The sequence below is a fragment of the Cuculus canorus genome, chromosome 14 (genome assembly GCF_017976375.1).
Source record: "Cuculus canorus isolate bCucCan1 chromosome 14, bCucCan1.pri, whole genome shotgun sequence".
Lineage (NCBI taxonomy): Eukaryota > Metazoa > Chordata > Aves > Cuculiformes > Cuculidae > Cuculus > Cuculus canorus.
The window spans coordinates 2759482-2784191 of record NC_071414.1 but is presented as its reverse complement, the minus strand read 5'-3'; the positions used below and the strand labels follow the sequence as shown (position 1 = coordinate 2784191).

At 46.4% G+C, this 24710-nt stretch overlaps 1 protein-coding gene across 2 annotated transcripts in view; it reads left to right on the top strand.

Annotated features, from left to right (window-relative positions):
- The window catches only part of CTNNA1 (catenin alpha 1), a 130511-nt gene that overhangs the window by 82616 nt on the left and 23185 nt on the right, over window positions 1-24710 (top strand). For both annotated transcript variants that reach the window (XM_054079793.1, XM_054079794.1), the window contains exons 10-11: window positions 8230-8322; window positions 22030-22186. In XM_054079793.1, coding sequence (XP_053935768.1) covers window positions 8230-8322; window positions 22030-22186 — 250 coding nt within the window. The remainder of the gene's footprint in view (window positions 1-8229; window positions 8323-22029; window positions 22187-24710) is intronic.

The following is a 24710-nucleotide window of genomic DNA, read 5'->3' as shown; positions in this document are numbered from 1 at the left end:
GCCTTTATGGACAGCTGTACCTTGAATGGCACCAGGGAGGTGAGTGCAGCTTGTTTTGGTGGAGAGCCAAGTGCAGAGCTCTATTCTTTAACTAGAGTTTGAGACACACAGGCATAGCCTGAAAGGTGCATTTGATCCCAAAGGATGGATGATTACCCATGAGAGTGTTAAGCCCTTGCCTCAGTCTTATAGGGAGCAGAAGGTACACGAGATATCATCTCTGATCCCCTTCCTCTTGCCATCAGCCTGTTGAAATAAAACACACCTGTTTCGCATAGTCTAAAACTTTTGAAACAAAAATGAAAATGTTTTCCTTACCAGTTTTGTTCCATCTAGCTGAAAATTCCCCTCCATGCACTTATAACCAGACTTGGAGTTAAAACTGCTCATCTTCTGCATAGAGTTGCAGAGCTCTGGAAATAGCAGTTATCTCAGTTTCAGTCCATCATTCCCCTCAACGCTTTATGTCTGCAGTCTTTCTCTGTGCAGCTTGCTTTAATTAAAGACTTCCACTATTTTAAGTTAATATATGGGCATTCCAATGCCTACAGCAAGCTCTGGCAAGGTGCCTTGTGCGGAGCTGCAGCCACTTGCACCTACCCAAGCCAAATAAAATCAGGGATTAGCTGGCAGCGTGACTCCCAGTCACTGCTTGCAGTGGCCCTGGGGATTGAACCAAAGTCATAGAATCATAGATTATTTTGCTTTGGAAGGGACCTTAAAGCCCATCCAGTTCCACCCCCGTGCCACGGGCAGGGACACCTCCCATTGGCTCAGGCTGCCCAAGGCCCATTCAACCTGGCCTGGAACACCTCCAGGGATGGGACAGCCACCACTGCTCTGGGCAACCTGGGCCAGGGCCTCACCACTCTCATGGTGAAAAAATTCCTCCTTACGTCCAGTCTACATCATCCCCTCTCCAGTTTATACCCATTGCCCCTTGTCCTATCCCCACAAGCCTTTGTGAACAGCCCCTCTCCAGCTTTCTTGTAGCCCCTTCAGGTACTGGAAGGTCGCTATAAGGTCTCCTCGGAGCCTTCTCTTCTCCAGGCTGAACAACCCCAACTCTCTCAGTCTGTCCTCACATGGAAGGTGCTCCAGCCCTCCAGTCATCTTTGTAGCCTCCTCTGGACCCGTTCCAACAGCTCCATATCCTTCTTACATTGAGGATTCCAGAACTGGACACAGGGCTCCAGATGAGGTCTCACAAGAGAGAAACAGAGGGGCAGAATCCCCTCCCTCGCCCTGCTGGCCACACTTCTTTGGATGCAGCCCAGGATATGGTTGGTCTTCGGGGCCTCCTGCTGTCCCTCCATGCATTAAAGAAGTGAAACTGGTTTGCATAGTTCCAAATGAGCCGTGCCTCTGCAAAGCAAAGGAGTTATGGGATTATAATGCAGGTTTGTCCCTCACGCGGTACCTGTTAGTGTGGACGTTAAAGTGCTCACAGTCATCTTGAATGTTACAGTGTACGAGTGAATTAATAAATGTATGGGCTTAGTGAATAATAAAAAGCCCTTTTTTAAGAGGGATGGAAACTGCATAATTGACACAACTCTTCTGAGAGTCCTCAGGTGCCACGTAGTTTTGCCAGAACAGCTGTTTCGGCAGGCAGATGAATTTCCTGGGCTGCTTTCTGACCAGGAGGACGAGGAAATTAGGTGGGCTGGGTTTGTATTTTGGGAGAGTAGCGGGGAAAGTTTCTTTAGCAGGTCCTCACAAGGGAAATACTGAATGGCTGCTTTCCGTCATATTTTTCGTTCTTTCTTTTAAAATGGGTGATATTAAGCTGCTGAAAAGTGGAAATTTGCATTCCTAGGGAAATTATAAAATGAAAAGTAGAAATTAGAACAAGAAGCTGAAGTGTGAAGTTTAATCAGAAACTAAAATGCCAGGAACAGCTTTGAAAAGCTTTGTTTCTGTGTTGTAGGAATTCCTAAACTATTGGTGTATAAGTGAGGATGGGTTTATTTCTGTGTGGGATTTGTGAGTATCAGGTATGGGATGGTGTTTGTCGATCTGACATTGAAAAGTGATGTTTTTCAGTCATCAGAATGTCTGAAAACTCTTCTGCAACACTTTATTCAAGCGCAGTTCCAAATGAGAGTAGTCAGACTCTCAGTATTGAATCGGTGTGTGTTTGTCTCCTGCCTCGCCAGGTATAATCCTCAGTGCTAACAACGCTGTGGCAGAGGCAGCTCTGGCAATTTTGAGTTCCGCACCCACAAACCCATTGCGGAGCGTTCCCTGGATTTCCTGCTGCTGGATGGCACCCAGCACCGCTTAGGAGCGCTTCTTTAACTTCTGGAGAAGCTGTCCTGGCAACGTGACCTGTAAACGAGGAGGAAAAACTTAATGCTGCTTCTCTGGAGTCAGTCTGGGTGCACGCAGCAAGGACGTTAATGCAAACTTTGAAATCCTTGAAAAAAGAAGATGTAATGTCTTAGAGATTCTAGCTCCTTTTTTTTTTCCCTCTTGTGTTTTTGTCTCTTATTGAAAAAAACAATTTGTCAATCCTTCAATAATCAGTTCCATGTGAAGTAACCCCTCTGCTTAAGCTGCGATACCAGTGTGGAGAGAACCTTTAACAAATACAAAGCTGTAGCGCGTTTCTCTATCATTTCCAACAGTGTAATTTAAGAAGCTTAGCGATGACCCCAGGCTCGTGTAGCTGAGGCTGGATAGTCTCTGAAATGCCAGGAGACGCAGCTCCTTGCTCATTCTCTGAACAAATCTCAAATTAAAAAAAACAAACAACTAAAAAAAAATGCATTTCGGGTGAGAGAGGTAAAAAGCCAGCTATTGTCAGAGAAGGCAGTTAGCTACAACATCTGGCAACACAAACAGGCTGACAAATTGTCCCTCATGGGGGAAAAACTGCGTTAGAAATGTCAGGATTGTTCCTGATTTAAAATTAGTAGATTCTGAATGACTAGAATTTGAGGTGGAATCATGCAGTGACAGATGGCACGCTGTTTTTTTCCTTTTGTAATTATACCTTCCTGTTAATTTCCCAGTCACAATTGACCCTTTGTGCTGAGGTGGTGCCTGCCTTGAGAAGGAGCCAGGTAAGCAATGCATCATCAAAGGCACCATCTCACCATTAGTACTCCAGCGTCATTAATAAAAATCAGATTTGAGTTTGAAAGGTTCTTTGATTAAAAACTGCTATTTCTCTCATGTGAGACCTCATCTGGAGTATTGTGTCCAGTTCTGGAATCCTCAGCATAAGAAGGAGATGGTGCCGTTGGAACGGGTCCAGAGGAGGCTACAAAGATGATCGGAGGGCTGGAGCACCTTCCATGTGAGGACAGACTGAGAGAGTTGGGGTTGTTCAGCCTGGAGAAGAGAAGGCTCTGAGGAGGCCTTAGAGTGACCTTCCAGTACCTGAAAGGAGCTACAAGAAAGCTGGAGAGGGACTGTTTACAAAGGCTTGGAGTGGTAGGACGAGGGGCAATGGTTATTAACTGGAGAGGGGCAGATTTAGACTGGACATAAGGAGGAATTTCTTCACCATTAGAGTGGTGAGGCCCTGGCCCAGGTTGCCCAGGGAAGCTGTGGCTGCCCTATCCCTGGAGGTGTTCAAGGCCAGGTTGGATGGGCCTTGGGCAGCCTGAGCCAGTGGGAGGTGTCCCTGCCCATGGCAGGGGGGTGGAGCTGGATGATCTTTAAGGTCTCTTCCAACCCAAACTAATCTGTGATTCTGTCATTCCCAGCTCAGGTTGTCCAGGTTTGAGCAGTACCTATCACAATTCCGTAGTTCAGTTTCTGGAGATGGCACTCCATGCAAAGGCTCGCTGCCTCTGTCTCTAGAAGAATGTTTAACTCCTTCATTCCAGCATCAGCTCTGGGTCCACCCTGCCTTTTGGGATACAGAGAGATGTCTCTAGGACAGGGTTGTGTGTGCTGTGAACTGAAAGCCCTGATATTGCTGCCTAAATGCTTTTCCATGGCCCCGTCAGTGCTGTGAGAGGTGTCTGCTCCGCATCGGTCTCGATTCTCTCGTCTGTCTTCACTCCCCATGTATTTTTAACTTTTTTCAAGAGATTGCTCATTATGGCTGATTACATTATTTGCAATTTTTTGTCTCCTTTGCTGCCTGTGCCAGTAGTGCTTATGTAAAGGGGCTTGATGATGTTGAATGGTAAGAATGAACAAATGCAGCAGGAATTCAATTGCTATTTTGCTCTCAAGCACAAGTGTTCTTTCTAAATCAAGCCTGACCACTTACTGTGTCAGTCAGCTACGTTGTTGGAGACACGAAGAAGCTGTTTCATTTACATTTGATTTAAGGGGAATTTTTGTTTGCTTGAGGTGCTCTCTTTTATTTGAAAGCTTTAAAATGTATGATTTCCTGGTTCTCTGCATGCTTTAAAACAAATTTGGTGATAGCTGATCTTCATCTTGGCTGCAAAATCCTATGGAATATGTATACCTGTCAGATGACTGCCAGCAGTGCTCTGGTCTCTCCGGAGACAGGGAGCGGGAGGTTACTTGTCAAATATTGCACAGGAGTTATTGATGATAGGTTCTTTCAGATACCTTTAAAGTCAAATTTCTTAATCAAAGAACCATCCGGCTCAGCTGGTACGTGCAACTCGTGCTATATTCATGCTATAGAGCACCCAATAATTAATGACAGTTTAAAGTACCTCGTTGTAATGTCATTTACAACGTGATCAGTTAGTTGACTTAGCTTTTATTAAATTTCCAACTTTAAGAGGTGTTTGAGTGTTTTCCAATAGTTTGACAGTCTTCCCACTGGTGCTGGATTGCCATGAATTTAGAGCCATGTCCTGCAGCGCTTTGACGCTGTCTCTGCTGCTGCTGCATCCTTGCTTCGCTCTGATGTTCTGCAACTCATTTGGGAAGTTTGCATGCTAATCTGGCAGAGAAACTAATCCACCAAAGGGAATAGCTCTCTTTTGGACAGGCACGCTGAAATGAAGTGTTGAGATTTGGCGATGCAGCAGTAGGATGGGAGGTGGCAGCCAACAGTTGGATTGTCTTAAACTGCCAAAGACCCTCAGTCAGGGAAGCACACACACTTCTTTCATAAAGGTTGGCAGCCCCAGTTGGGCAATTTCTAAAGAAGAATTACCATCAGTGAGGTATTCAGAAGAAAAATGACTGTGCAAAAAAGCAAAATTTCATCATACCATGGTGGGGACACTCAATTATAAACTTCTTTGCCTCTCTGTATTCGGAAAGAGCGGGGTTTCTGTGTGCTTGATTCATCACACTTGGCTTGAGAGAGAGCGCAACATCTCCAGATATCGGAGGGGCTGATTTTGTGGTGCTTCAATGACGCTTTTATTCAGCCGCTACTCAATCGAGCTTTGTGTTCTCCTCGCTCCTAGAGATGGTAACTGCTGCCGTGGAGGCAGGGATGGCGTGAAAATATGGGCCATATAAATATTGGTAAAATGGTGTTTCTCAAAAATATGACCTGTGCTTAAAACAGCAGCAAAATCTTTATTTGACTTTTAAATCATGGCACCTTATTCTCTTCTGATATTTTTTGGAGCCTCTAAACAGAAGGATAATACACTGCAGCTCGCTGTGATCTAGGGATTAAGGAGATGGCAAATCTAGAAACCTATGTTCAAACTCAAATCCCTTTTAGATAGGGTGTTATCGAGAGTGCAGCTGTTTGGTGGTGGTGCCATGTGGAGGAACCGAGCTGGAAACTGAAGCAAATGTGGTTACAGAAAGGAGGGAGCAAAGAGCCTTGGCTGAGCTGGCTGTGAGCTGCACGGCCATGCCATGAACTGAAGGCTTTTTGCAGCTCCTCTTAACTTGTAGGTCTTGTCGTTAAAGACTAGTGGGAAAGAAGGTTGAGGAGTAAGACACCAATATTCCTGAAGCCTGGCAGAGTTTTGTGTGTCATGTGTTGATGCTGCATGGTCTTTTTCTCAATTTCAGTTTGTTTTCGTCCAAGTATATGCTGCTGCATCTGTTTACTTGGTGACTGGGTGCTGGAAACATCTCTTCTTGATGGCTTTATATTCTCTCTGACTTGATTTGGAACTGGAGGGAGGAAGAGGCGGTGTGCTTTGCGATGGGAACTTGATTTTTTTGACCTCAAAGTTAATAATGGGATTGATGAAAAACATTATTCAAGTATCATAGAATTAAGAATGATTTGAGTTGGAAGGGGCCTTAGAGCCTGTCCAGTTCTAGTCCTGTGTCATGGACGGGGACACCTCCCACTGAATCAGGTTGCTGTAAGCCCCATCCAACCTGGCCTTGAACACCTTCAGGGATGGGATGGGCAGCCTGGTCTAGTGGGACGTGTCCCTGCCCATGGCAGGGGAGTTGGAATAGGTGATCTTTAAGGTCTCTTCCAACCCAGGCTATTCTGTGATTCTGTGGGGCAAAAAATGTTGGTATGTGGTTAACAGTTTGTGGGACAGTAATGTATTCTGGGTGGGAGCAGCTCTCGTAAAGAAATAGCTTAGGGAGGGAAAAAAGCATACGTACAGCTGCAGATACTGCTTCAAAGTCACTTGGATAGGAATGCACACGGTAGTTTAATTAAAGAGAGAATGGAATTTCCCCAGCTTGCAGAGAAAAATGTATGGGGAAATCTGCTTCACTGGTGTTGCTGAGCGTCTGCTGGTTTCGATGACACTTTTACAGCACACTTTCGGGGGGGGTCGCAGGTTGCTGTGTCTCTGGAAGGACAGTACTCGGTGTTCATCTCAGTTCACTTCGTGCTATTTTTACAGCTTTCTGCGTTCAAATGGCTCAGAATAACATGCTTGTCATTCACTTGTCAACTAAGAAATGTAACTCACTTCAGACTTCCTTCCCTTGGGAGTAGCTCTGATAGGAGGAATATCTTCCATTACCCAAAAAAATCTGGGCTGTCCCCTTCCCGTGTTCTCTTAAAAGGCTGGTGTTTACAGAATCTCCTCTGGTTCGAGATGACCTAGTTACGGGAACTGCTGTGCGGCAGGTCAAGGTTGTGGAGGGAAGTTTTACCGAAGGAGGTCTTAGTCGAATTTTGGAAAATGGTGGATGGATCTTAAATATGACCTCTAATGTTGTTATTGGGTGAATCATGGCATGAGCGCAGGGCTAGAGGCACAAGTGCCCAATACTGCAGTCCTTTGACCAGATAAGAAGTTCATTGTGTAGTTTCAGCCAACGCATTCAAACACCCGTGTGCTGTGGCTGTGGTGTGCTCTGGGCAGCCTCAGCAAAACGGCTGGAGCTCTGCGACCCCCTGCTCCACCCGCGTGGGTGAACGCCTTGGTGAGCCTCCAGGTCCTGGGCTGGCATGCAGTGGGGTTTAGAGACTTTTCAGGAAAAAGGGAGTGTCAGAAGGACACCAAAACTTCATCCTCAGAAGCACAGGAGCTGGATTGGTTTTTTAATTGCGGGGTTGCCGCTGTCTCAGTCAAGTGGGAATGGGATTTCTAACTAACTTCAGGTGCTGCCGGTGGTAGTCTTGTACGCTGTACCGGAGAGAACCTACCCACATTACTGGTAACAATGATCTGCTGGTCTTGTTTTACTGACTGTGGTTTTATTAGAGAATCATAGAATAGTTCGAGTTGGAAGGGACCTTAAAGATCATCCAGTTCCAACCCCTGCCATGGGCAGGGACACCTCCCACTGGCTCAGGCTGCCCAAGGCCCATCCAACCTGGCCTTGAACACCTCCAGGGATGGGGCAGCCACCTCTTCTCTGGGCACCCTGGGCCAGGGCCTCACTACTCTCATGGTGAAGAAATTCCTCCTTATGCCCAGTATAAATCTGCCCCTCTCCAGTTTATACCCATTGCTCCTTGTCCTATCCCCACAAGCCTTTGTAAACGGTCCCTCCCCAGCCTTCTTGTAGCCCCTTCAGGTACTGGGAGGTCACTCTAAGGTCTCCTCGGAGCCTTCTCTTCTCCAGGCTGAACAACCCCAACTCTCTCAGCCTGTCCTCGTACAGGAGGTGCTCCAGCCCTCTGATCATCTTTGTAGTCCTCCTCTGGGCCTGTTCCAACAGCTCTGTGTCCTTGTTGTGGAGAGGGATAGATTCCATGTTCTGATTCCGTAGCTAGAAATGAACAGATGTCAGTAGTGGTATCCCAGTCGGTTAGAACTGAACAAATGTGAACTTTTTGTATTTTGTGATGGGTTACTGGTCACTAGCGGCGGGTAGAAAGTTTCCAACAGAGGAAGATAAAACCTAATGCTGACAGTTGTGTTGTGTTCTCTCCCACCTCTGCTGCAGGTTGCCAACTTGGCCTGTTCCATCTCAAACAACGAAGAAGGTGTGAAATTGGTCCGCATGTCAGCCAGCCAGCTCGAAGCCCTGTGTCCCCAGGTAAGGAGGAATGTAAGAACATGGGACTTACCTTATAGTTGGGCAACTGGTCCTGCTTAGTAGCTGGTCTGGCCTCTCCGTGGCTGCCTATTATGAACTCCCTGCAGAAGGTGTCTTCTTGATACACGTAGGGAATGAAATGCAGTCTACGCATCCAACTTAGAAACTAAAATACATGACAAATTAGTGATACAAATAGGCCGTTTTAACATAATGATTTGATTTCGTTTGACTGGGGTGTTCTAATAACCTGCGAGACAGGTAACAGCGAAGCTTCACTGGTTTACTGTGTGCCTTCGTGTTGCCGGAAGGTGTCTTGTGAAGGCGCTGCCGCCGCTCCTGTGCGGGTTGTGAAAGGGATTACAGATACATTATTTTTTGCCTGAGTCAAATATAAATATGCAAAAAAATCTTGATAAAGTAGGCTCAGAGGAAGCTGGCTGTACATGAAGAGTTTGAACCTGGCTGAGACTACCCTTTAATTAATAGCTTTTTAATGGAAACAAGGAAATTAAGTTCCTATAAGCACTAGACCATCCTGTTCCATTTTGACAGCCCTGATGTTTTAAAGGTCAACAACCTGATACTTGCATGAAGCCCTGAAGACTGCAGTGCGCTGTCAGTTCTTGTAATTTACATTTTTAAAGCAACAGGAAACTGGGATCTAAAACATAGGAATAAGCTAGTGTTGGGAATGGAAAGCTAATGGAAAATACATACTCAAAAAATGGGTCAAATAGTATTTTATGAAAATGAGGTGCATTGGCCTAATTGATGATTATCTGGGATTTGTTTGGGTTTTCCTGTATGTATTGGTCCTTTTAAAACCAGTCAGTAGGCAAAGAAAGGTGCTTATCTGTACCTGCCTCAGCCAGAGGGGAATTCTGAGGGAAGAGGTGAAGATCGTGTGAAGAGCAGCACAATTTTACCTTGTCTGTTACTTTTAAATTACAGTGCTATTAGAGAGGTGAAGGTAGGCATTCGGACATAAAACATTAAATATTATCTAGCAGGCCTTTTATCATCCTAGGGTGGACTTGTGTAGTTCTCAGTCCTGGGTGAGACCCTGGGGCCAGTGCATCAGCTGCACCGCCTGCGTAATTCTTTGCCTTCCACATGTGGGGCAAGTGGTGTGTATGGCTTGTTGGAACCAAAGGTCAATTTTTACAGTTGGAGTAAAGCATGTGGAAGAAAAAGCTTTTAAAAATACATCTTATCTGTTGTAAGGGCTGCTCTTCCCTAAAGTAACCAACTAGGCTGGACGTAATTCTTTTCTTTTGTCTCCGTGTGGACATCTAACACATGTTGTTCCAAAGCAGTGCTGATGTTTTTGAAAATAATCATCTTAAAGTTAGGTTTTCTTTGAATCTACGTGTTTCTGATAGTTGTCCAAGTCTGTGGGAGTGTTTTCCCCTCCCCACTGCTGAATCTGTGTGTTTCAAACTCTTCTATCACTGCTTTTCCAACAACTGCTTGTTTGTATGAATGTTCTCCTTTATAAAATAAACACCGTGATATAATAAACACTATGAAATAATTAAGAGCTGCACTCACCACTCGGCAAACTGCAGTCCCATCTACTGAAGTGCAGTTGTTAACCTTTGCCTTCAGGGATTATGGATAATTCGTTTAACAGGCATCGGAAGTTTTGATTATCTATAAATGGAGAAGGGCCGTAACTGATGGGTTTTGGCTTTGCAGAGGTCACATATCTGAACTCCACGCCCGCAGTTCAGATGCTCTGCTGCACGGTCCTGCCTTAATTCCAGGGTCGTCACCAAGAGATTAGTGAATGACACTATTGCTGTTCATAGCACTTGGGAGAGTGCTTCTAGATTACATTACGTGTTCTCTGGTTGATTCGTTAATGCTCCAGGAGTATTTAAACATGTTGTGAATCCTGAGAGATAATTAGGGACACTTGTCTCGACTGTTTTACTAGTGGCATCTGTGTTTTCTCCTAACAAAGCAGAAGTTTGTCTGATGCCAGTCTAAGCCAGCACACTATCATCCTCCTTGACCACGTTATGGAATGTTCCCTACGCTGTATAAATGCTTCTAGACGTAAAGAACAGCATAGCGGGGGTTTGTTTCCTTTTCTAAGACAATTTAAACTGAAAGAGGGGAGACTGAGATGAGATCTTAGGAAGAAATGTTTTGCTGTGAGGGTGGGGAGGCCCTGGCCCAGGTTGCCCAGAGCAGTGGTGGCTGCCCCATCCCTGGAGGGGTTCCAGGCCAGGTTGGATGGGGCTCGGAGCCCCTGATCCAGTGGGAGGTGTCCCTGCCCATGGCAGGGGATGGGACTGGGTGATCTTTAAGGTCCCTTCCAACCCAAAGCATTCCATGATTCTATGAATTATCTGTTTATTTTGTAGTTTATTCCTGATGAGATTCGCAGCTGCTTCTTGAGGCCTTTTAGGTGACTGTGCTGAGCAAATGTGTAAATTAGGCATAAAGTACAGATTTAATCCAACATTTGCTGCGCTTTTTTTGTGTTGGATTTTTTGCTGAGATGGTATTTTTCCAGGAAGATGCTGGATTCGGAATGAGTCAAGTCAATCAGTAATTACAATGGTCTCTGAAACTCAAGTGAATATGTCAATATCACACAGAAATATGATGTATGAAATTTAATTTGAGGTATTGCTGTAGTTGAAAGGATGAAACTGAAATTTAATGCACTGGAGTAAGTCCCCAGGTAACCTCTTAAATAGCTTAGCTGAGTAGAGGCCATTCCGGGAGTAGGGAATTCCTGGTTAAAGAATTATTTCTGCAGAAATCAATCTGTGGAGTTAATTATAATAGCTGTATCTCAAATAGCACGGTTACTCTCTCCCTTGCCGTAACTCACCTTTTTGAGCCGACAGCGGGAGTGAGGAGCATGCACCCCTTCCAGCTGGTTAGGGACAACTTGGAAATTTTGTCGGTGCAGGCAAGAAATCATCATTGCCAGCATCACCTATAGGTTCAGATGTTCTCAAGGTTGGAAATTGGATTCTTTTTCATCTGAAGAATCTCTACGAAAGCAAGCAATTAAATTCTTTAGTGTGGCTGTTACTGGAAATCGACTCTTCCTCAAAAGTAACGGCAGCCTTCCTCTTTGTGAGTCCCCAGCCAATTAATGCAGGAATTAATGCGGTGCTGAAGAATTAACATGATATTCAGAGCTCCCTTTTGATGATACAGGAGGAACTGCTGGGAAGAGCTGTGCACGCTGCTGCCAGCTTGGTGGGTGACTTGTGCGAGGAAGGGTTGCAGGGCAGACATGAGGCAGTGTTAGGGCATCACCGGTGTATTTCTTCATGAAGACTTGACTTACAAGCCTGCCTGAATTCTTTGTTTTTGAGGGCACGCGTTGCTGTAAGGCATCAACATGAAACTGCTTTGTCTAGCATCTCTCAAGAGTTACCTGTAGTCCTGTAGCTTCTTGCCTTGCGAGGTGGTGGGAGAAACAGGCCTGTCTGTGGGCAGTTAAGATCATAGAATGCCCTGAGGTGGAAGGGTTCCACAAGGATCATTGAGTTCAACTCCTGTCCCTGCACAGGACAACCCCAACACCCAGACTGTGTGGCTAAGGGTGTTGGCCAAATACTGCTGGAATATTGTCAGGCTTGGGGCCATGACTGCTTCCCTGGGAGCTGTTCCAGTGCTCCACCACCCTCTGGGGGAAGAACCTTCTCCTAATGTCCAACCTAACCGTCCCCTGGCATCTTCCTGCCATTCCCTTGGGTCCTGTCGTCGGTCACCAGAGGGAAGAGCTCAGCGCTTGCTCTTCCTCCTCCCCTGGTGAGGAAGCGGTAAACTGCGATGAGGTCTCCCCTCAGTCTCCTTTTCTCTAGGCTGAAAGTCCTCCATCACATTACATGTTTTAAATAAAATGCTTAAGATCTCTTTCATAATGGAAGTGGAAAGTACTGCTGTGAAACGCTTGGAATGGTTGCCGGTGCCTCTGTTTGCCTAGCAGAGTGCGGGGGGAAGTTTTCTTTGCCTTCTTGCTAAACACAGAGCTTGCCAACAGTAAATTAGTGAAAGATTTTGTTTATCTCTACTCAAAAACCTGGATCCTTATTCACAACTCTGACTTCTGAGTTCTGTTTCCAAGAAGTACAAGCTTTGGAAGCCTACAAAAGCTGTTTTGTAACAGCATTTTGAATTAACGATGTCTGAGAACTTCACCATTGGAGTGTTTCTGATCATACAAGCTGCAGGTGTTTAGAAAGCAAGAGTGAAAATGCCCCAGTACAGCTCTTGAAAGGGAAGAACATTGCTCCAATCTTTTGATGTGACAGTCTGCTGTCACTTGCAGTCGCTTTTACTGGCTGTGTGTTGACTTTCTCGTTCTTTAAAGTCTCCGTGAAGTTCATCTCTAGATTCTCACCAAATTGAAGTTAGGCTGGGGGTTTTTGAAAAATAATCATGGACTAGAATTTCCCTCGGGTTGGGCGTTTGTGTCTGTCGGCAAAAGCCGGAGTGTGCTGCCCTTGAGGCTGATCATCCCCTGGGAATTGGATTGCAGGAGCAGCGTAGACTGGTGTCCAGAGGAGGCCAGAAAGTTGGTGGAGGGGAAGGCGTAAGAGGAGAGGCTGGAGTCACTTTGTGGTTTCATTTTGGAGAAGAGGAGACTGAGGGGGGATCTCATTGTGGGCTACAGCTTCCTCACAAGGAGACGAGGAAGAGCAAGCGCTGAGCTTTTCTCAACCAGCTTGGCAACCAGTGATGGGACCCAAGGAAATGGCAGGAAGATGCCAGGGGAGGGTTATGTTAGAAATGAGGAGAAGGTTCTTCTCCCAGAGGGTGGTGGAGCACTGGAACAGCTCTCCAGGGAAGCAGTCATGGTGCCGAGCCTGACAATATTCCAGAAGCATTTTGACAACACTCTCAGCCCCATGGTGTGAATATTGGGGTTGTCCTGTGGAGGGACAGGAGTTGGACTCAATGATCCTTGTGGGACCCTTCCACCTTAGGACATTCTGTGATTCTATGACTTGCACCTCTCTGGTGTGGACATGTGGGACCTGTTCTCCCATCTGTGAGGCAGAGCTTACTCTGAGCTGATGCTGTTTGCCATTCTCACATAGTTCACTCTCTTTAGAAGCCTTGGGAGAGCTCCAGGCAGTGGCTTTGTCCCTCCATGCTTCCTCCGTACCTGCCCCAGCACAGACAGCATCGCTTGCTGTCCCTGCATACTCGAGTCAGTGTTGCCCATTAAACAGACTGGCGATAACTCTTGGATTAAATTACATTTTTTTATAAAATTGGCTCTTTTCTTATCAACATCTTGCTTTAATAATTACTTTTCTGCGTGCTTACATTCCGGTTTTAAAAGCCTAGAAAGCGATTTGCTGCCTATAGGTTTCTGATGAGGCAGATGGTTACATATGCTGATCACACCTACTGACACAGGCAGACAAAATACCGAAGCATACGGAATCCCATGTAAAGGTTCCAAATGGCACAAAAACAGTTGTTCAAAAGTTGCAGCATCTTAGAGAAACAAAAAATCCCTCCAACCCACCCTCTCAGATCAGCCAAAGCCAAACATGACCTGCAGACTTTCGTTCCTCAAGTCCCCAATTACTGCCTGTTCCCTGGTGGCTTTTGCAGAAGGAGATAACTTCATTTCTCTTGCAGTAAAGACTTAATATTGAACAATTGTCCCCTTTTTTCTTCTCTTTGAAAGACTGACAGGATTTTTTGAATGTGCTAACTAGCAGCTCTGTCTCCAGACTTTAATTATAGGTGATTGAAGCGTATTATTGGCATTGAATAGAAATACTTACATAAAAACCCTTAGTGTATGGCTGGCATTTTTGTGTCACGCAGGCTTGCTGGGACGTAGAGCCAGCAGAGGACAGGAGTGGCTATCAAAGAGGCAGAAACTCGAGCAGTGACTAGTGCGTAAAAGAAAGCGTAGGAGAAAGGAATTCAGTTCTGTAGAATGAGGTAGGTGAGAGTGTAAGGACCCTCTGTTCTCATTGCAGGTGCAGTGTGATCTGTGGAGAGCAGTAACAGCTTCCAGAAAAGACACTGAGTCCCTGAAGCCTCAAAAGCTTCAGCACTTCAATCATAGAATAGTTTGAGTTGGAAGGAACCTTAAAGATCACCCAGTTCCAACCCCCTGCCATGGGCAGGGACACCTCCCACTGGCTCAGGCTGCCCAAGGCCCATCCAACCTGGCCTGGAACACCTCCAGGGATGGGGCAGCCACAGCTTCCCTGGGCAACCTCGGCCAGGGCCTCACCACTCTCATAGTGAAGAAATTCTTCCTTATGTCCAGTCTAAATCTGCTCCTCTCCAGTTTATACCCATTGCACCTCATACTATCCCCACGAGCCTTTGTGAACAGCCCCTCTCCAGCTTTCTTGTAGCCCCTTCAGGTACTGGAAGGTCACTAGAATATCACCTCAGAGTCTTTTCTTCTCCAGGCTGAACAACCCCAACTCTCTCAGCCTGTCCTCACATGGAAGGTGCTTCAGCCCTCAAATCATCTTTGTAGCCTCCTCTGGACCTGTTCCAGCAGCTCCATCTCCTTCTTATGCTGAGGATTCCAGAACTGGACACAATACTCCAGATGGTGTCAGTGAAATGCAAAATGGAACAACACAAATGGACACCCAAACAAATGGCACCAAAATCCATGCAGTTTTTCCCTTGCCTGATATGATAATGTCAGTCCTCAGCTCCAAATGGAAGTGCTTTTTCCATATGTGGAGAAGTTGTTAGCATAATCTCCATCAACCCTTCCATCTACAAGGAGGGTTGCAGGGAGGATCCAGGGAACTACAGGCCTGTCAGTCTGACCTCAGTGCCGGGGAAAGTCATGGAACAGGTGGTCTTGAGTGCTACCATGAAGCACATGCAAGAGAACCGGGTGATCAGGCCCAGTCAACATGGGTTTACAAAAGGCAGATCTTGTCAAACTAACCTGATCACCTTCTATGACAAAATCACTCGACTACTGGATGGGGGAAAGGCTGTGGATGGAGTCTTCTTGCACTTCAGTAAAGCCTTTGACACAGTTCCTCACAGCATTCTGCTTCAGAAACTGTCAGCCTCTGGCCTGGATGGGCGCACACTCTCCTGGGTTGAAAACTGGTTGGATGGCCCAGAGAGTGGTGGTCAATGGAGTTAACTCCAGCTGGAGGCCAGTCACAAGTGGAGTTCCTCAGGGCTCAGTACTGGGTCCAGCTCTGTTCAATGTCTTTATCAATGACCTGGATGAAGGCATTGAGTGCACCCTCAGCAAGTTTGCGGATGACACTAAGCTGGGAGGAAGTGTGGATCTGCTGGAGGGTAGGGAGGCTCTGCAAAGGGATCTGAACAGGCTGGACCGCTGGGCTGAGACCAATGGCATGAGGTTCAACAAGGCCAAATGCCAGGTCCTGCACTTGGGGCACAACAACCCTATGCAGTGCTACAGACTGGGGGAAGAATGGCTGGAGAGCTGCACGGAAGAGAAGGACCTGGGGGTGTTGGTTGACAGTAACTGAACATGAGCCAGCAGTGTGCCCAGGTGGCCAAGAAGGCCAATGGCATCTTGGCTTGTATAAGAAACGGTGTGACCAGCAGGTCCAGGGAGGGGATTCTCCCTTTGTACTCAACGCTGGTGAGACCACACCTTGGATCCTGTGTTCAGTTCTGGGCCCCTCACCACAAGAAGGATGTTGAGGCTCTGGAGTGTGTCCAGAGAAGAGCAACGAAGCTGCTGAGGGGTTGGAGAACGTCTGACGAGGAGCGGCTGAGAGAGCTGGGGTTGTTTAGCCTGGAGAAGAGGAGGCTGAGGGGAGACCTTATTACTCTCTACAACTGCCTGAAAGGAGGTTGTGGAGAGGAGGGAGCTGGGCTCTTCTCCCAAGGGACAGAGGACAGGACAAGGGGGAATGGCCTCAAGCTGTGCCAGGGGAGGGTCAGGCTGGACATCAGGAAAAAATTTTTCATGGAAAGGGTCATTGGGCCCTGGCAGAGGCTGCCCAGGGAGGGGGTGGAGTCACCTTCCCTGGAGGTGTTTAAGGGACGGGTGGATGAGATGCTGAGAGACATGGTTTAGGGAGTGTTAGGAATGGTTGGATTCGATGACCCAGTGGTTCCTTTCCAACCTGGTGATTCTATGATTCTATAATTATCTGTGCACAGTAAATACTTCATCATTAGTTTGTGCTAAACAGGAAGAGATCATCGTATCAGTACGAGTTTGTATCTGTGGGTCACTGTAGTGCGGTAACAGCAGCAATAAATATCTCTGCAGAAACACTCGCTGTCGCTCTCTGCATAACTTGGAGGAAAAGAAAATGCTCAAAGTACCTTTTATACATTAGAACAAAGTATTGGAAATCAAAGCAAACTTTTTCTTCTCCGTTTGGTGCATCAGCCTCTGTACACTTGCTGGTCACTGCCATTATCGCTAGAGAAAGTGCAAAACAATATTCCGTATGTCTTGCTTCCGGGCATTTCTGCTCATCATAGTCTGCAAAGTGCTTTTTGCTGTATTGAAGTGCGTAGAGGCTTAGCACGCGGAGACATCTGGATGCGAACCTGAGGTTGGATGTATCTGGAAGCGACTTCAATGTCCTGCTTACAAACCTTCTTTCTACTTAGAGCAAAATACAGTTAGGAGCAGGGGAGGAGACCGGAGGAGGGTGAACACTGGAGGTAACTTTGGCATCTGGCGTATATAAAACTAAGCCATGAGCAGCTTTTCCCAGACTGCCAACAAGCAACTTGTGCTTGCTTTAATACAGGCAAATGTGTCTGAGCAAGGGGAGTGCTGTCTGGACTCAGCTCGGGGGGCAGCTTGGGAGTAAGGCTATGAGTTCATTTGTTGTGTCATGCTTTTCCCTCTACCTTACAACTAGCCCTCTGTATCATAGAATCATTGAAGTTGGAGAAGACCTCTAAGCTCATCCAGTCCAACTCGCAGCCCAACCCCACCGTGCCCGCTAAACCATGTCCCGAAGTGCTACAGCCACACGATTTTTGAACCCCTCCAGGGATAGAGACTCCACCACTGTCCTGGGCAGCGTCTGCCAGGGCTTCGCCACTTTGTCAGTAAAGAAATGTTCCCTCATATCCAATCTAAATCTCCCGTGGCACAACCTGATGCCAAATGTATCGCAGGAGCGCTGTGAGGCAGCAATGGAACAGAGCAACTAAGGGGCCCTGCATGGGCATTCACCGGTGTTGGCAGGGTCAATAAGGGACTTCTTCCCACTCAGCCTTGCACTGAGGTTGTTCCATAAGGCAAAGCTCACATCACTGCTTCTACCCTTGCTCACTCAGATCTTCTTCCCAAAGCAAATGTGATCTTGCTGTCAGCTTGACAAAGCTCTGTTTCACCCACTCCAGAATAAAATTGATTTTCACATCCCAGCTGGGGCTTGGTTTCCTCCGCCCCTGAGATGGTAGCTGATGGGTGGGTGCTTGGTTTATTAACTTCTTTCTTTTTACAAATGTGAAGGATCCTGGATTTGAAGGTCTTGGAGTTGCTTTCCAACTCATCACCCAAATGCCTCAAGAAAGCTGGTACATGAAGATCTTTATTTAAAAACAAAAAAAAAACCCAAGTGAGTTACTTAGAAACAGCAGATATTTTTGGTTGTAAAGAAAAGGTGTGTGATGAGGAGAGGGGAAAGAATTGGGTGTTGGTTTTAGGGGTTTTGAAACTGAAAAAAACCCTCTTGTGGCACAGTAGCATCCTTAAAACAATTTCCTGCAGGAAACGGGGCAAGGTTAAAGCAGCTGCACAAAGAACAGTTTGCTGTAAAGAGCAAAAAGTCCTCATCAAACAGAGTGAGGCAAGAAATAACAAGTGCAGAGCCGCGTGGCTTCCAGACCTTGTCTGCACTGAGACAGGTAGGGATCGCAATGCAGAATAGAGGGGAGAGCTTTCTTCCCCCAAGCAATGTTTCTTCCTTTGACTGTGCCCGACCGACTGTTCAGAGCTCTTCTCTGTAGGAGCACCACCACCTGTAAGAGCTTTCTTCTAGCCTCTATCAGACCTTCAGCTGGGGTGCTATAAACATGAGGCTGGACACTGTCCTAAATTAAGCCTGAAAGAATTAATTCTAGCTGTCCCATTGGCTTTAATTTGCCTGAAGGTATATCTAATATTAAGGTGTTTTCTGTCCTGGAATAGCTGTGCTTTTTATGAGAGCTTCTAGGCAAAAGTGGGTGCAATCGCTCCTCAGGGAACCTCGGAGTCCTGCCCTGCAAAGGTATAAATCTATTAATTCAATGTGACATCTTTGGTTTCAGTAAGGAAAAAGCAAAGAAACAAACACATTTCTTCCCATGAAAGATGTGAGGAGAGCATTTGAGGTACAGATTGAGACATCAATTGCAAGTCTTTTGAACCCTCAGCCTTGCTGATCTCAGGGTGTGCATTGCCGAGCCCTGGCTGCTGCCATGGGAAGCTGCGAGGTGGAGCAGAGCGACTCCCGAGTATCTCGCTGGAACCACCTTATCAAGCGCTGGGCTCACTTGAACACCGCAATTGCTACATGAAACAAAGCACTGATAAAAATAGTGTGTTTTCTTGCCATGCTTCATTTCCTTCTGGATAGTCTCAAAATGTCCTTGTTTGATTCTTCTCTTTGTACGACTTCAGTGAGTCATTGTGATCACAGGGCTCTGACAGCATTTTAAAAAGCTGTGAAATACAGAATATTTCCCTGAAATTACCAAATGTTTTACATGGAAGCAGCTAAGTTTCAGGTAGTCTGGCCATGTTCTTCCTCTTTTTTGAACTATATATATCTCTGTCTCCTTCCTGTAAGAGTTACTCATATTTTAAATTAATTGCCCAATGCTTCATGGCGTTTTGGAGAAGCCATAATGTGCCTTAATCAGTCCCTTCCCCTCCCACCGCAGTGTTCATTTTTAGATGACAAAGGAATTCCAGTCCTACTACATTCTGTTTAAGATCCAGTATCCCTATCCTTTTCCCATGTCTATCTAAGGATCTGCTGGAAAATAGACCGGTGACTTTGTGCTGGATACCAGGCGTAATGTAAGAGCATATTCACTCGAGCAGCTCCTTCGCAGGGCTCTGTCGGTAATCCCTGGGATGTTCCCTCAGGCAGACGTGTGGGACACATCCAGGAAAACTCACCCGCTTAAATGCTAAGCCGTATGGATTGGGCAGAGAGAAGGGTGTGATCACCCTGGCTAAATTGTAATGTCAGAGCCCCTTTGTGCATGGAGACAGACTGTGTGCTAAAAAACAGACTACTGGGCTGCATCTGCTGTCTCGCGGTTCTTCCTGAGCACACCCATACCTGCATGGGTTTCCTAAGCTGCAGTTTTGTCTAACACTCAACACCCTTTGGTTTCCCCACCAGGCTGTCCTTCTCTCCAGCACTGCTGGCAGCTTTCCATAGGTGAGGTGCGTCTGCTTCTAAATGAGATCTTAACCGCTGGTTGTGCCATTTTTTTTAGATGTGTTTGCCTTGGCCATGTGGTTTTGCTATTGAGATGGACAAACAAATGACCCTTTTTCAGTTGGCTAAGCTGCCTGTTGGGATGGCGATGGTGCAGCTCACGCCTCTTGCATCTGAATTTGGTGGTGATGCCCTGTTTGAGCGTCTTGAGTGCTTGCGGAGCCTCAGTCTATGACAACTCTCCTGTTACGTGTGAAGAGTTGCTTAACATAGGCATCTGGGCTTAGACTTGTGCCGTTGACAAAGATTAATGTTCAGACAGCTGCTGCTGTCCGGAGATACATCATGCAGGTACAGAGGCGATATGTTCCCTTGGCATCAATGCTGACCTGTCTCAGTGTTTAAAGGATGTTTCCTTATCTGATGTTAGCCAAGGCAGCTGGGAGAGAGCAGGAGAAGATGCCCTGACCCTTGGTATTGCCATCTTCTCTGTCTCAGCAGCAGGATAAAAGCTGAGAGCAGATTGCTGGAGCTGTCTCTGTTTTACCCTTTTTGTTTCCAGGACACTTGCTATTTAGATTCACCTCCATAAGCCTTTGGATCTCTAGATTTCGATTGATAGATGGGTATTTCATCACATCAATCAGACCAATTCAAGAAATGGTGTTGACTGGACTTCAGAAGCAGGACTCCTGGGCAGAGGAGACTTCTCCCTTTCTAAAACCTTGATTTCTATTTGAGTTTAAATTTTCAAGCATCACGTTCTTGGGTGTTGCAAGGCTTTTTGCTGGGCTTTCAGGACTTGAGAACCACAATCTCCGTGGGTAGCAGAGCAGCGTACACTGTGGCTGGCAGCAGGTCCCTCTCTGAAGGGACATCCCCATTACTGCAGTTGCCAAACACAGCAGGTCTGGCTTCAGCGTCGCATATGAGGAAGGGAAAGCAGCAAAGGACCCCATGTTCTTCACGAAGGATGGAGCACTGTTGTTACTGGCAGGGTTCAAAGGCATGTTTCGTCCCTGCAGGTCTCCTGAATGGAGTGCAGCTCATGCAAAGTGGTGTCTCCATTATCAAACCCATTGAGCTCAGTTTGATTTGTGATCCAGACTTGCAGCCTCCATCTCCAGAGGCAGGATGGGAGCGTGGAGAGCTTTGCTGTAGATTTTCCTCAGTCAGTGCTCATTTCTAGCATGCCTTGGTGACTCAGCCTCCGTCTCCTGCCTGTTTCATTCAGGGCCATTGTGATATGTTTGACATCACCATCATCTCCTTGCTCAGTGACTTATATCGGTTTTTAAATGCTCTGTGAACTTTCAAATGAAGCCGGTAAAGAAAGGAGGTTTTGGCAAACCAGGAACATCTGGTGTTTGCGCGTTTTGTTCGGCAACTTTGTGAAATTAATGTGGTCCTAAAATAGAGAAGAAAAATTACACATTGAACTTAGAAGTTCATTAGCTCTGACCCTCAGGTGCTTGAAAACAAGGTTTGGATTGTCGTGTCGGTCTGACTGCGGCTGGTGCCTCATGGCTGGCGTGTTTCCAGGTCGCTCTGCAAGAGCACAGTGCGGCAAGAACAGGAGCTGGCTTGTGAGGTTGCTTCCTTCCCACACCTGCAGAGGCTTCTTTGGTCACTTAACCGACCAATTAGTTGGCGTAGCGTAACCTTTGTTACCTAGCAGTGTGCATAGCATTTCTTTTGCTTAGAAAAACAAAGATCTGGAGTAAATTGCAGTCTTAGGGTTTGAAGAAAATTAGTAGGGGAGTGTTGAAGAGGAGCATCAAATCAGATCCACTCCTGCTCTTCCCTGACTAACCTGGCTCTTCCCCAGCCACAGCAGATGTTGTAAGGTACCATAACAATTGTAAAGCCTTAAGAAAAGGAATTAAAAATATAATGTATCTCTAATTTTGTATTTGCATGTTCTTTCTGCCTCAGACTGCGTACGATTAATCCATTTTTGACCTTTTTTTTCTCAGGTTCTGGCGAGTAGCTTAGGAAGTGCAGCCTCTGGTGTACTAAATGTCATCCTGTCTGAAATATTTAACAGCACAACCTGCACTTATTTCTGCAACACCTTTTTAATATGAGCTGTTAAGTAAAGGTGAAGGTAGCTCTTGTGAACGCTTGCCAAGTGGGTTTGCTTGTAATAACTAATAAATGTGTAAGCAGGTACGAGTTGGTTGCGCGAGCAACAGAATAAACACTTTTGTGTTTAAACATCAAGTTCCTGACAACTTATTAAACTTGAGTTGTTTGCTGTTCATTGCATAAACATATGGAAACTAATTGTTTCATTAAGGGGATGTTCTAAAAACCCAGAGGTGTTTTACAGGTCATTAATGCTGCACTGGCTCTGGCTGCTAAACCTCAAAGCAAGTTGGCTCAAGAAAACATGGATCTCTTCAAAGAGCAGTGGGAGAGGCAAGTCCGCGTGCTGACGGATGCTGTCGATGACATCACTTCCATCGATGACTTCCTGGCTGTATCAGGTAATTGGGTTCTACCTCAGAAACTGCGCTTATTCCTGGAAACGGGTGGTTTCTCCACGTGCTCTGGGGTCTTCTTGGGATTATGGAAGGGATGGTGTTGGTACGCTTCACCTAGCAAACGTCGCCTTCTGCCAAGTGAGGTGTGAAGATAAAGCAGGAGCTCTTGGCACGAGGAGAAGAGGTATTTTTATGGTGTGAAAACAGTGATAATTTAGTTCAGCAGGTACTCCAGAAACCTGTCATTGCACTAACGACGCACGCATGCATAAATGTATATATTTACATGTCAGTAGGCAGATCAGCTTAAACACAGTGAAAGACACTTCATGTCTCGAGGTTTTTTGTCGCTCACTGAACTGCCATGAGTTACCATCGAGGTGTTGTAGACAAACCTCACCGGTAAGACTGGGGGAAAGAGAACAGGCTTATGAACTAGGAAAAAAGACCATCTCTCAGTTCACTTTACACTCCTTTCTGTAAACAGCAATGAATATCAGCCATGGTTGTACAAGGTAATCAACATAAAACTGTGGCTGCAGACAGTATTCTGTGAATGTTTTTAACCATGTCAGCTTCAGTAAAGTTTTGAAAGCTTTAAAAGTATTTGATAATTGTAATAGATTAATAATTCCATTTGGCAGAGTGCTTGCCCAGATAGTTTGTTTTATCAGCAAAGACCCGCTAGTAGCTGCTGTAAGCTAGAAATAAAGGGGCATTTTTATTCTTGTGCCCTCATCTTCTACTCCAGTCAGAGGACACAGTGACATAACCAAATGAGTTGTGTCTGCAACAGCATTCACAAACTGCCACTCATTGTCCTGGTGCCAACAGACTTGGGCATCTCAAGTGACTTAAAAACCCTGGTTGTAAGGGCAGATTTTGCAGGAAGATGTGTGGCATCAGAAGTGACCAGGCGAACAAAGCTAGGAAACGTAGGTGCAAACTTGCAGGCCTGAATTAAGCACCTCCCGTTCGAGAACAGCCTGAGAGAGTCGGGGTTGTTCAGCCTGAAGAAGAGAAGGCTCTGGGGAAACCTTAGAGCAGCTACCAGTACTGAAAGGGGCTCCAGGAAAGCTAAGGAGGGGCTCTTGATCAGGGAGGGCAGGGACAGGATGAGGGGGCTTGGTTTTCAGTTGAAAGAGGGAGATTGAATGAGATGTTAGGAAGAAATGTTTTGCTGTGAGGGTGGGGAGCACCTTCCATGGGGCTACAAGAAAGCTGGGGAGGGACTGTTTACAAAGACTTGTGGGGATAGGATGAGGTGGAATGGGTATAAACTGGAGAAGGGCAGGTTTAGACTGGACATAAGAAGGAATTTCTTCACCATGAGGGTGGGGAGGCCCTGGCCCAGGTTGCCCAGAGCAGTGGTGGCTGCCCCATCCCTGGAGGGGTTCAAGGCCAGGTTGGATGGGGCTTGGAGCAACTGGATCCAGTGGGAGGTGCCCCTGCCAATGGCAGGAGGTGGAGCTGGATGGGCTTTGAGGTCCCTTTCAACCCAAACCGTTCCACGATTCTATCATTAAAAGACCATCTTTTATTATTTTTTTAATATTTCACATATTTTTTATATTTAAAGAAAGAAAACCCAAACCAAACTCCCCCCGAGTGATGTTTCTACAGTGAGTCACCTGCATTATCATACATTGTATTGTGGCTCCCTGGGTACTGAATAAAAAATCTTTGCGGTTATCTGGCAACCTTGTGCGCCAATCGAATGCCCTAGTTCTGGGTATCTGTCTGCATGCTCATCGTCGCAGCAGCGGCTGCAATCGCACAGCTGTGAGGAGCCTATTTCTGGGGATGTATATTTAGAGAGAATCATTTGCTGAAGTTCACGGCTCCACTTGGAGTTTGCCCACGAAGTTCATGAAACATTTTAAAGAGACAAAGCTGTTGGTTGGCGCAAACGTGGGCTGCCCAAAGGTGCCGGGCTGTAACTCGCTCGCAGGGCTGGCTCCGAGTGGGCCGAGGCACCAGAGCTGAGCGATGACGCACATAGGTCAGACGAGGAGACGGGTGCTCTGCTTTGGAGAGGACAGGTTATGGCACTGGCCCAATGTTGGGTTGATCTGGAGGCTTCCAAGGGCCTGTAAGGAACAGGGAATGGTGCTTTTCTAGCGTAGTGACAAAGTATTCACCTCGAGTGCCTGCTTGCCACACAAAATGACACCATTTGGGACTGCTTCAAATCCTCAAGTGCATTCAGCAGTTCTTTGTGTGTCCTGCCTTATCAAAGAGGTGTTAGGAACGTGTTAAAACAATAAATGAGGTCCAGCAAGGCCAAGTGCAAGGTCCTGCACCCGGGTAGGGGCAATCCCCAGTTTCAGTACAGGATGGGGGATGATGTGATTGAGAGCAGCCGTGCAGAGAAGGCCCTGGGGTGCTGGGGGAGGAGAAGCTCGACATGGTATCAGAAAAAAATTCTTCACAGAAAGAGTCATGGGGCACTGGCAGAGGCTGCCCAGGGAGGGGGTCGAGTCACCTTCCCTGGAGGTGTTCAAGGAACGGGTCAATGAAGTGCTTA